Source organism: Nerophis lumbriciformis, linkage group LG21 (assembly GCF_033978685.3).
Source record: "Nerophis lumbriciformis linkage group LG21, RoL_Nlum_v2.1, whole genome shotgun sequence".
In the NCBI taxonomy this organism is placed as follows: domain Eukaryota; kingdom Metazoa; phylum Chordata; class Actinopteri; order Syngnathiformes; family Syngnathidae; genus Nerophis; species Nerophis lumbriciformis.
Window position 1 is genome coordinate 42461229 of NC_084568.2, and position 13729 is coordinate 42474957.

At 38.0% G+C, this 13729-nt stretch overlaps 1 protein-coding gene across 1 annotated transcript in view; it reads left to right on the plus strand.

The window, feature by feature from the left end:
• The first annotated feature begins 648 nt into the window (after nucleotides 1-648).
• LOC133620788 (CMP-N-acetylneuraminate-beta-galactosamide-alpha-2,3-sialyltransferase 1-like) overlaps nucleotides 649-13729 on the plus strand; it is a 30007-nt gene continuing 16926 nt past the window's right edge. The window contains exons 1-2 of the mRNA XM_061982344.2: nucleotides 649-910; nucleotides 6084-6339. Of these exons, the coding sequence (XP_061838328.2) occupies nucleotides 708-910; nucleotides 6084-6339 (459 nt within the window). The 5' untranslated portion in view covers nucleotides 649-707. The remainder of the gene's footprint in view (nucleotides 911-6083; nucleotides 6340-13729) is intronic.

Genomic DNA, 13729 nt, shown 5'->3' on the forward strand with positions numbered 1-13729 from the left:
ATGAATGAAAATGAGTCAAATGAAGTGTTAAAGGTTAGTACTATTAGTGGACCAATCATGTGTGCTTACGGACTGTATCCCTTGCAGACTGTATTGATATATATTGATATATCATGTAGGAACCACAATATTAATAACAGAAAGAAACAACCCTTTTGTGTGAATGAGTGTGAATGGGGGAGGGAGGTTTTTGGGGTTGGTGCACTAATTGTAAGTGTATCTTGTGTTTTTTATGTTGATTTAATAATTAAAAAAAAAAAATAATAATTTTAAAAACCGATACCGACAATAAACAAAAACGATACTGATAACTTCCGATATTACATTTTAAAGCATTTCTAACGTTTATGTATACTTTTTTTTTTACTTTGATTTTACTACAAACTGCATTAAATTAAATTCAAGTTGGAGTCAAGTAGTAGAAAAAAGTCGTTTCACACCAATAAAAAGGCCGAAAAAAATCTTTATTTAATTTCCAAATCTGTCATTACCGCAATGCTTGTTGTATGTGAACCCTGAGTTTTTTTATTTTATTTTATTTCCCCACACGTCTTTACCGTAATGGCTGGAATATACACGAGTCGCTGGCACTTGACAACGGACACCAAGGTAACCCGCGCTTTTATTTTGAAAGGGTGGAAACTAAAGCCTCAGGCCGACACCTGTGGGAGGAGAGCATTGTTGTCGGCAGGTAATTAGCGTGGAAGATGAGCCTGGCGGCGGTGGATTTTGTCACACCTTTGTCCTACCAGACGTTTGCGTGGAACCTTACACATAACTTTTGTAATCTCCTGGAGTTGGAATTAGTTGTTTTTTTTCCACATCATCACTTCCCTCCATCTTTGTTTTACTTCCCGCCATCGTCATCTACTTCACTTATTTACCTGTTTTACTCCTCATCTCTCGGCAGGTAAGACAGTATCTTTGAAAACATGTTCACTTTAATATAGCAAAGATGGGAAATGATGGTTTGAGTCGATTAAGATGCAAACTGAGATTTAACAAACAAACAAGGACGCCATTTTGTCTAACTTTAGTACAATAGATAATAATTGACACTGATTAATACTAGCTACTTATTGTTTTATATTTATAAATCACGGACATTAACCTCTTTATTTTCGTTCAATGTTCATTATTTTTGTTACAAAATGTTTTTAAATTAATTCAACGTAACTTGAAGCTGTTATCAGATAGGTCCTGTGAAGACGATTGCAGTGATAAAAGTATCATTTTCTGTGATAAATATTAAAGTTATGGATTATTAAAAGCGGTTAAATGCATGAATTTATGGTCAACTGCTTTAAATCTAGATTTTAGGAGTGAACTTTTTGGTCTAAATGTAATAAATTTCTTAATATTTAGCCCATTTTGAAAAGGTTGGAATTAGGGCTAACTAATCGATTAAAATCGTTTATAAAAATAGTTGGCGATTAATTTAGTCATCGATTCGTTGGATCTATGCAATGCGCATGCGCAGAAGCTACATTTTATTTGTATTTTATTTTTTTATGTTTTTTTTTATAAACCTTTATTTATAAACTGCAACATGTACAAACAGCTGAGAAACAATAATCAAAATATTTATGGTGCCAGTATGCTGGTTTTCCCCCCCAATAAAATACTGGAAAGGATAGAAATGTAGTTAGTCTCTTTTATCCGATTATTAATCGAAGTAATAATCGACAGATTAATCGATTATCAAATTAGTTGTTAGTTGCAGCCCTAGCTTGGAATCATTGGAAAGCTTGCTAAAAAAAAAAACAGGGGAAAAAAAAAAGAGGTTTCACATTTACAGTGCATTTTTTATTGATTTAATTCATAAAAAATTAAATAGAAAAAGGAATTACAACAAATGTGAGTCAACACAGCTGAGTCACAAAATAAGCGACCATGCAATTGGCCAGTCCATAAAAAATAGGGGGTGAATTAACCAATTTAAAAGATGTTTGGCAGATTTAGATAAATATACTTCTTATATTATAATAGGGATTCCAATTAACAATTTAGTGAAGTGAATTATATTTATATGGCGCTTTTTTCTCTAGTGACTCAAAGCGCTTTTACATAGTGAAACCCAATATCTAAGTTACATTTAAACCAGTAATTTACTCACTGAACATGTTTTGCAGGGAGGTTTGTCGAGTGTAAACCTGCCAAATTTAGTCCGTTTTGTGACACGAGTACTTGTTCAATACGAAAATGTGAATAAAGTGGGATATGTGTTGTACGTGGTGAGTATTGGTGTATTGTGGCGATGAAAACAATAAAGTGGGATATGTGTGGTGAGTATTGGTGTATTCAGTTGTCTTTTTGACGGTTTTGATCGGAGGAGTAAGACTTTTCTTGGTTTTGTCATTGCCCATTTCATGTCTACCGCAGAGGATGTTAGGAAAACTGTATGTTTTCAGATTCTTAAATGTATGTCTGAGGGTTGTACGGTATATCAGTACCAGTATAGTACCGCGATACTAATGAATCATATTCGGTGCTATACAGCCTCTAAAACGGGCATGACGGCGCGCCGTCACGTCGTGACATTGCTGGTTTAAGACCAGAGGAGCAGGTTCAGCAGCGCACACACAGAGTACTTACAAGCAGACACAGGGTGCAGACAGAAAAGGACGCATTTTGGTGTGAAAACTAAAGGTGAAGTTATAACAGAAACACGGATCATTAACCTCTTTCTTTTCGTTCAATGTTCATCATTTTTTGTTACAAAGTGTTTTTTTAAGTTAATTTAACGTAATTTGAAGCTATTATCAGATAGGTCCTGTGAAGACGATTGCAGTGATAAAAGTATAATTTTCTGTGCTAAATATCAAAGTTATGGATTATTAAAAGTGGTTAAATGCATGAATTTATGGTCAACTGCTTTAATTCTAGATTTTAGGTGTGACCTTTTTGGTCTAAATGTCATATATTTTCATAATATTTAGCCCATTTTGAAAAGGTTGGAATCATTGGAAGCTTGCAAAAAAAAAAAAAGAAACATGGGAAAAAAGTGGTTTCACATTTACAGTGAATTTATTGATTTAATTCATAAAAATTTCAATAGAAACATAAATTACAACAAATGTGAGTCAACAAAGCTGAGTCACAAAATAAGTGACCATGCAATTGGCCAGTCCATAAAAATAGGGGGTGAATTGACCAATTTAAAGGTTGTTTGGCAGATTTAGATAAATACACTTCTGATATTATAATAGAGATTCCAATTAATAATTTACTCACTGAATGTCACGTTCAAACACTGAGGACATCTATTAAACAAGACAAAAGGCAAGGAATCAAACAGAGACAGAATTCAATTTGGACTCAATATTGAGGAGAGACATGGCCACTGCACTCTCTGTACAGTCCTGCACCACGCTCTGACGAAGAAGGTTTTCGTCTCCTCTTTTATTTAGATGTTCAATGTTCACGCACCAACACATGTCACAGCAGGAATGGGAAGTATGTAAAACAGTCATTGTTTTCGGTCACATTGAAGACCAAGAAGAGGATGTCTCGGGCTTGGGCTCTTCCTGGATCCAGCTGGGGCAGGTGTTGGAGGACAATGGATAACCCCTCCCGTCTCCTGACCACAGCGACTTCAAGAGGGCAGCGGGTCGTAAATAGCGTTGACCTCGGTTACCAAATAGTTGGAAGAGAGTTTGTGAAATACTTCAAAGAGAGTTCGTTTAACACTTCAAAGAGAGTTCCTCTGGAAGTTGAGCAGATCCTGCCATCTGTCCGTGTTGAAATCACAGTGGAGTTTCACGAGCCTTCTTCCTCTTGTTAGGCCTCGAAAGACAGCCTTCATCTTCTTATCAGGAACATAATGTAATACAACGTTTCTTTTGTGATAACTTACAAACAATTATTCCAACACTGAACATGTTTTGCAGGGAGTGTAAACCTACCAAAATGTAGTCAGTTTTGTGACGCGAGTACTTGTTCAATACGAAAATGTGAATAAAGTGGGATATGTGTTGTACGTGATGAGTATTGGTGTATTGTGGTGATGAAAACAATAAAGTGGGATATGTGTGGTGAGTATTGGTGTATAGTGGAGATGAAAACAACACCAACTCAGTTGAACTCTGAAAACAGCGCTACCCACGATGTCGCCATCTTGCGTGAAACACTAAGTGACAAATGTATATATAAGTCGCAACTAAAAAATATTCAGTTGTCGTTTTGATCGAAGGAGGTTTTGTCATTGCCCATTTCATGTCCACCATAAAGGATGTTAGGAAAACTGTATATTTTCAGATTTTCAAATGTATGTATGAGGGTTGTACGGTATACCGGTACTAGTATAGTACCGCAATGCTAATGAATCATATATTCGGTACTATACCGCCTCTAAAAAAGTACCAGTTCTCCCCCACTCCCCCTTTTTTTTTTTTCAAGGAGCATGACGGCGCGTCGTCACGTAGTGGCATTGCTGGTTTTAAGAGCAGACGAGCATGTTCGGCAGCGCGCACACACAGAGTACTTACAAGCAGACACAGTGTATAGACAGAAAAGGGAAAATGGATGCATTTTGGCTTAAAAAGTAAAGGTGAAGTTATAACACTGAAACACCCTCAGGAAGAGCTGCATTAAGACATGGCTAGCTAACGGCTAACATCCATCCACAGTGTTTTAGCTACTTCCAAATCACTAATCCTGGTCTCCATGGCGACAAATAAAGTAAGTTTCTTACATGTAACATTATCACTGGAGGACGAGGAATAGCTAAACAGGCTTCACTACACACCGTAGGAGGATACAATAGCTCACCGCCGTCACAATGTAAACAAATGCCATGGGTGGATCTACACCTGACATCCACTGTAATGATACCAAGTACAAGAGCAGTACAACCTAGTCAAATAAAATGTTTTCCTTTTTAAAAAAAATTCATATTATGTTTATAAAGTCAGTAAATATGTCCCTGGACACATGAGGACTTTGAATATGACCAATGTATGATCCTGTAACTACTTGGTATCAGATCCATACCTAATTGTGTGGTATCATCCAAAACTAATGTCAAGTATCAAAGAAGAGAATAATAAATGATTATTACATTTTAACAGAAGTGTAGATAGAACATGTTAAAAGAGAAAACAGCGCGACACCTACCCTTTACATCAGTATTTCTTAACCATATTATTATTGGTTTATTAGGTATTATATTTTATTGTATGATCCTGTAACTACTTGGTATCAGATCCATACCCAAATGTGTGGTATCATCCAAAACTAATGTCAAGTATCAAAGAAGAGAAGAATAAGTGATTATTACATTTTAACAGAAGTGTAGATAGAACATGTTAAAAGAGAAAATAAACAGATATTAACAGTAAATGAACAAGTAGATTAATAATCCATTTTTACAGTTTGTCCCTCATAATGTGTACAAAATAATAGGTGTATAAATGACACAATATGTTACTGCATACGACTAATTAGGAGTCTTTGTTTGTTTACTTACTACTAAAAGACAAGTTGTCTAGTATGTTCACTATTTTATTTAAAGACTAAATGACAATAATAAACATATGTTTCATGTACACTAACATTTTGTGTTCAAATAAAGACAATAATTACATTTTTTGTGGTCCCCTTTTTTTAGGAAAGTACCAAAGTGTCAAAATAAATTTTTATATTTTATATATATATATATATATATATATATATATATATATATATATATATATATATATATATATATATATATATATATATATATATTTATATACATTTTGTAGAACATGTTTTTATTGTGGAGTGTTTGAGTTGGCATAAGTTGCGTCCAAATGTGGTTTATTGACGTGGCACAAACATGCATTGTTGGGTCACACAGGAGTTTGAGGTTAAATATAACTTTGTTAAAACAACAGTGAATCACCTTGTCTCTGCTCCCTTTTGTGTTCATCTGTTGGACTTGCTCCAGGGTGCTGGACCTCCAAGAACAGGTTTTAGTGTTGATAGGAGCCAACAATAGTCCCAATGCCAAGCCGAGGAGTGGCTTCCCCGTAGGACCCAGGACCATCCATCAATCATCTTCACTCGTGACTATTCCAAGTTGAGGCTGTCGTGTCTTGCAGGCCCTCGTTGTCCGCAGTAATGAAGACCTGGGTGGTGGTGACCCTGCTGTGTCTGACGGCCATGGGTGCGCTCTATACGGCCAAATGGAATCTGCCGGCTTTGTTTTTGCCCTGGTCGCTTGAGTTGAAGTCATGCAACTGCCAAAAATGTTTGAACGAGAGCGACCAGGGCTTTAAGGATCTTTTGGACGCGGCGCCCAAGCCCTTCTTGTCCAAGCGGGACCCCGTTTTTGAGAAGGATTTCAACTGGTGGAAGGTAAGTGTTTGTTGTTATATATCATCTTTTTCTGCTTTTTGTAATCCATCACTGAAGAGAACCAGTGGAACCTCGGTTTTCTCTTCCAAAAGGAATGGAAAACTGGCTCTTTTGGCCACAAATTGGAAAAATTACAAACAGCCTCCATGCTGGGATTTTACGTTTTAGGGACTTATGCAGATCCCAAATACACAAGAACAAGTACCGTATTTTCCGCACCATAAACCGCCCTGGGTTATAAGCCGCGCCTTCAATGAACGGCATATTTCAAAACTTTGTCCACCTATAAGCCGCCCCGTGTTATAAGCCGCATCTAACTGCGCTAAAGGAATGTCAAAAAAACAGTCAGATAGGTCAGTCAAACTTTAATAATATATTAAAAACCAGCGTGATGTGGGCGCGCATGGAGTCGTATATCAACATGGACGGAGCTGCGTGAAAAAAGCCACCCGGCCTCTTCGCGTAAACTTACCTTAACCACTCGCTCATCTTTTCTTCATCCATCCATCCCTTCGAGTTAGCTTTTATGATGACGCCGGCTGGAAAGGTCTCTTTTGGCAAGGTCTTCCTTTTGAATATCACCATGGGTGGAAGTTTCTGGCCATTAGCATGGCAAGCTAGAACCACAGTGAAGGATGACTTCTCATTCCCTGTGGTGCGAATATTCACCGTACGTGCTCCCGTTGTATCCACAGTGCGGTTCACAGGAATATCAAAAGTCAGTGGAACCTCGTCCATGTTGATAATGTTCTCTGGCCGGATCTTTTTTTCAGTTATCTTGTTTTTACAATATGCACGGAAAGTAGCCAGCTTTTCTTGAAAGTCTTTAGGCAGTTGCTGTGAAATAGTAGTCCGTGTGCGGATGGAGAGATTGCGTCTTTTCATGAACCGGATCCCTGTCGCTTAGTAGGAGCCATTTTGTGGTCTTTACAGATGTAAACACACAAAGGAAATGAAACGTAATATCCGCGCGCTTCTTCTTCTTCTATGGGGGCAGGTGGTTGCTTACAGTAGAAGAAGAAGCGCTTCCTGTTCTATGGGGGCGGGTGCTTACCTTGGCGGTTGCTTGCGTAGAAGAAGAAGCACTTCCTCTTCTACGGGGAAAAAAGATGGCGGCTGTTTACCGTAGTTGCGAGACCGAAACTTTATGAAAATGAATCTTAATATTAATCCATATATAAAGCGCACCGGGTTATAAGCCGCACTGTCAGCTTTTGAGTAAATTTGTGGTTTTTAGGTGCGGCTAATAGTGCGGAAAATACGGTACCAATAGGCATAATGCAGAGCTTGGCAAATATTTAGAGAAAAAAAAGTGTCTGGGGGGGGCCAAGGTGTATGTGTGTGTATATGTATGTACACATGTATATATGTACACATTTAGCTGTAAAAATCTGCTGTACAATATGTATGTTTGGGTCCCTTTTTTTCAGGAACACTAATACCAAAAATCCCAATGTCCGATAGTTCTAAAAACGTTATGACAGACCACCTCAAAAAACGGAATGGAATTTTACTGTTTTTTTACTGAATGGGACACCCAAAGTGTACATGAAAATAAAGAAAGTGGGATTTACAATATTAACTATGAACAATAAAATTAGGGCTGCAACAACTAATCGATTAAAATCAATTATAAAAATAGTTGGCGATTAATTTAGTCATCGATTCGTTGGATCTATGCTATGGGCAGAGGCTACTTTTCCATCCATCCATCTTCTTCCGCTTATCCGAGGTCGGGTCGCGGGGGCAGCAGCCTAAGCAGGGAAGCCCAGACTTCCCTCTCCCCAGCCACTTCGTCCAGCTCTTCCTGTGGGACCCCGAGGCGTTCCCAGGCCAGCCGGGAGACATAGTCTTCCCAACGTGTCCTGGGTCTTCCCCGCGGCCTCCTACCGGTCGGACGTGCCCTAAACACCTCCCTAGGGAGGCGTTCGGGTGGCATCCTGACCAGATGCCCGAACCACCTCATCTGGCTCCTCTCGATGTGGAGGAGCAGCGGCTTTACTTTGAGCTCCCCTCGGATGACAGAGCTTCTCACCCTATCTCTAAGGGAGAGACCCGACACCCGGCGGAGGAAACTCATTTGGGCCGCTTGTACCCGTGATCTTGTCCTTTCGGTCATAACCCAAAGCTCATGACCATAGGTGAGGATGGGAACGTAGATGGACCGGTAAATTGAGAGCTTTGCCTTCCGGCTCAGCTCCTTCTTCACCACAACGGATCGATACAGCGTCCGCATTACTGAAGACGCCGCACCGATCCGCTTATCGATCTCACGATCCACTCTTCCCTCACTCGTGAACAAGACTCCGAGGTACTTGAACTCCTCCACTTGGGGCAAGATCTCCTCCCCAACCCGGAGATGGCACTCCACCCTTTTCCGGGCGAGAACCATGGACTCGGACTTGGAGGTGCTGATTCTTATCCCAGTCGCTTCACACTCGGCTGCGAACCGATCCAGTGAGAGGCTACTTTTTTATTTTCAATTTTTATAAGCTGCAACATTTACAAACAGCCGAGAAACAATAATCAAAATAAGTATGGTGCCAGTATGCTGTTTTTTTTCCAATAAAATACTGGAAAGGATGGAAATGTAGTTTGTCTCTTTTATCCGATTATTCATCGACTAATCGACAGAAATAATCGATTATCAAATTAGTTGTTAGTTGCAGCCCTACACTGAATATTAACAACATATGAAGATATTTTACTTGTCAAACCAGCTCCTTGATAGTTGTGTATCTTTTACAATCAAGCAAAACACAACAAAAATGTAAAAAAACGGCAAAATATGAATGCAAAGTAGGGCTGGGCGATATGGCCTTTTATTAATATGTGGATATGTTTAGGCCATGTGACGATACACCATATATATGTGGATATTTTGCCTTAGCCTTGAATGAACACTTGATGCATATAATCACAGCAGTATGATGATTCTTCTTCATTAATATATGCTACTTTTAAACTTTCATGCAGAGAGGGAAATCACAAGTAAAAGTGTATTTATTAAAGAGTTATTAAGCAGTGGCACAAACATTCATGTCATTTCCAAAACAGAAAGTGCAAGATTGTCAGAGACATTTTAAAACAAGCTATTAGTGCACTTTTGTGCATGATGTCACTAAGATGACACTAATTTAAAGTGCACTTTTTGTACAGAACGCCACTACAATAGTTTAAATCAAATAAAGTGCACTTTTGTGCATGATGTCACACAAGATATTTCAATAAGTGTCAAATAAAAAAGATCTGCATTATAGGAAATCAAATAGTGTATGTCCTTCGCTATGTGGTAGGTTCCTGCGGACGTTGTCTCCTTCTGTTGTTGACTATTTGTTTCATACGGTGTTGATGTGGAAATGTTTGCTTCTGCATTTTGTTGGTGTGGCACCGAACGGAGATGTTGACATGCAGAGTTTCAAGCACTCTTCATTCTCTAGCGGGTGACTTTTCAAATGATGCTACATTAGCAGTGCTGCTACTTTTTGTAGCAACGCTTTGGCCGCATACTTGACATATTACGGTTGTCTGTTCAACATCTTCCCGCTTGAAGCCAAACCACCGCCAGACAATGGACCCCCTGCTGTTTTTCTTGGGAATTAATTCTTCCTTCATTTGTTACCAGATTCGCACCTTCTCTCTCTCGTATTACCACCCGCACCGCACCGTTAGCATTAGGGCTGCAGCTAACGATTATTTTTCTATCGATTAATCTATAGATTATTTTTTTCGATTAATCGGTTAATCTATAGATTATTTTTTCGATTAATCTATAGATTATTTTTTTCGATTAATCTATAGATTATTTTTTCTTTTACCGATTATTTTTTTAATTTAAAATGAAGAGGAAAAAATAAATGTAGGCCAGTTTTTTCAAAAGGCATGGCTTTTATTTACAAAAAAAAAAGTATGGCCACTCAGTCAACATTGACAACAACATGACAAAATATTCTGTAACAATGTAAACATTTAAAACTTTTAACATTTAACAAAATTAAAAGTAGCTTATTTGCTTTTTAATGTGCAAATATAAAAGTAAACATCCAGTGCAAATCTTAATATTCTGGAATAGTGTAAGCATTTAAAAAGTAAAAGTATTGCTTATTTTGCTTTAAAATGTGCAAAAATAAAGATAAACATCCAATACAAAAAAGTGCAAAACGGAAATATTCTGTAACAAGTGTAAACATTTCAACAAAAGTAAAAGTATTGCTTATTTGCTAAAATGTGCAAAAATAAAGCTAAACATCCAATACAAAAAAGTGTACAGTGTAAACATTTCAACAAAAGTAAAAGTATTGCTTATTTTGCTTAATAACACAACAATGATAGTATGATTAAAGTGAAAGTTAATTGTTGGTTTGTACATAGTATATGTAACTGTTAATGTTGTAAAAGGTATTTGCACAACTAATTAACGTTAGCGTTTGTGACACGTCTTGTGCCGTGGGGTTCTTTCAGGGCCGACAGACTGAACGCCAGACGGCTTTGCCAGGTTTACAATCTTTTAATTTTACACAAAGTCTTTTCTCTTCCAACTCTTTTCTCTTTCTTTCCTCGCTTTTCAGCTCCTCTTCCTCGCTCGCTCGTCGTCCCCTGTCTCTTGCGGCGTCGCTCCCGGCGCGCCCCGCCTCGCCGCTCGCTCGCCGCCGCCGCCTCTCCACAGCGTTAAAGAGGAGCGCGTCTTTGTAAACACTGAACAGGCACGCCAAACGCGCCTCTCAGAGCAAAACGGTGCTTTAGTTTATGAATTTACAACGCAGATACAAATGACACATTCATGTTTTTGTGTAATAATGACAACGTATACGCACGCGGACGATTGACTTGTTGATGGTGATGGCAAGAACGCTGTCGGGGGTTTTCTTTTCAAATGTTCGTTCATAGCCGTTGTGCTGCTATGATAGGCCATTTCCGCTCGACACAGTGTGCATACAACAACATTAGGCCGTTTATTGAAATACTCCGACACTTTTGACGACTTTTGGCGTGCTTTTTTCCCCTCGCTCGCATCGTCTGCTTTGCGCTCCGCCATGACAGTAGTGTGACGTAAATATGCGACGCGCCGACGCACAAAAACGGCGTCGACGTATTTACGTAACCGATGACGTCGACTACGTCGACGCGTCGTTTCAGCCTTAGTTAGCATCACAGCTAATGTTACCATGTCGCTACCTCCGCGGGAGTGTGTGACTTTGCACACGTGACGTATGTAAGAAGGTGCGCTTGTTTTAAGTCTTTGTGAGAAGGAGAGACAAGAAAGAGTGAGAAACGCATGTAGTGTAATGCCAGCAGCTAAAAGCAACTGCGTGAGAACGTTTACTTTAATATCACCTATATAGTCATTTTCTATATCGCACAGAGACAAACCCGCGATATATCGAGTATATCGATATATCGCCCAGCCGTAATGCAAAGTGTAAACTGCTCTGAAAACAAAACCCGCCCACTCTGCTTTGTTCCTGGTCTGAGCTGCTGTGACACAGAATAATAACTCAAATATCACTCAAAAGCACAGATTTTGACCATTGAAATACTTTCTATAGTTCAAGACTTACGGTCATTTAAAAACAGAATCAGAAATACTTTATTAATCCCTGAGGGGAAATTAAAATTTTCAGCACAATCCCATTCAAGATCAGACAAACATTACAGGGAGACAGAACAGGATCGCTGACGGGTCTGCCAACTTCCGGCGCCCCTTACAAAAAAGGTGAGATACAGGTAAACATTGGGGTGGGTGAGAAAAAACAAAGCCTGGGCCCCTGGAGAGGGGGTCTTGACTGAAGCCCAGGGAAAAAACAACTCATAGCCATAGCACACATCCTTCTTACATGTGTGTAAGAGGGATGTGCACATCATAATGGCGGCGACAGTTTCCATGTTAAAGGTCTAAAAAAATGATGTAGAATGTCCAGCGGGCCGGATTGAACATCTTAACGGGCCGCATGTGGCCTAGGTCTGGCACAACCTTTAAGTCAGGGGTGCTCACACTTTTTCTGCAGGCGAGCTACTTTTCAATTGATCAAGTCGTGGGGATCTACCTCATTCATATATATAATTTATATTTACTTATTTATGAAATATATGTTTTTGTTAACAAGTTAAAGGTGTTTAATGATAATACAAGCATGTTTAACACATAGTTAATATTGTTAAAAAATTAAAGGTGTTTAATGATAATACAAGTATGTTTAATACATATAATTAATATTGTTAACAAGTTAAAGGTGTTTAAAGATAATACAAGCATGTTTAACACATATAGTTAATATTGTTAAAAAATTAAAGGTGTTTAATGATAATACAAGCATGTTTAATACATATAGTTAATATTGTTAACAAGTTAAAGGTGTTTAATGATAATACAAGTATGTTTAATACATATAGTTAATATTGTTAACAAGTTAAAGGTGTTTAAAGATAATACAAGCATGTTTAACACATATTGTTAATATTGTTAAAAAATTAAAGGTGTTTAATGATAATACAAGCATGTTTAATACATATAGTTAATATTGTTAACAACTTAAAGGTGTTTAAAGATAATACAAGCATGTTCAACACATATAGTTAATATTAACAAGTTAAAGGTGTTTAATGATAATGCAAGCATGTTTAACACATATAGTTAATATTGTTAACAAGTTAAAGGTGTTTAAAGATAATGCAAGCATGTTTAACACATATAGTTAATATTGTTAATAAGTTAAAGGTGTTTAATGATAATACAAGCATGTTTAACACATAGTTAATATTGTTAAAAATTAAAGGTGTTTAATGATAATACAAGAATGTTTAATACATATAGTTAATATTGTTAACAGCTTAAAGGTGTTTAAAGATAATACAAGCATGTTTAACACATACAGTTAATATTGTTAATAAGTTAAAGGTGTTTAATGATAATACAAGCATGTTTAACACATATAGATTCCTTTTTTTCATGAAGACAAGAATATAAGTTGGTGTATTACCTGATTCTGATGACTTGCATTGATAGGAATCAGACAGTGGTGCTGATAACGTCCGCATTTTCAAATGGAGGAGAAAAAAAGTCCTCCTTTCTGTCCAATACCACATGAAAGTGGTTGGTTTTTGGCATCTTATTTGTCCAGCTTCCGTACTCCTTTGTATACACTTTACAAGAAACACATTGTCGGCAAACTCCGTAGCTTGCTAGCTTGTGCACGCCAGCTTTCTGAGACTCTTATTTTGTTAGCGCAACTGTGCAACTGTGCAGTCGGTCTTTGGAGTTTTGACGACAGGTACGGCGCCAGAGTCTGTTGAAATAAAGTGTTTCTCGCCTTCCAGTCGGTAATTTTAATGAGCTGGCAGCAGCCAGCGTCATCTCAAAAGGCCCTCGGGTGCCGTGAATGTCAATCAAGTG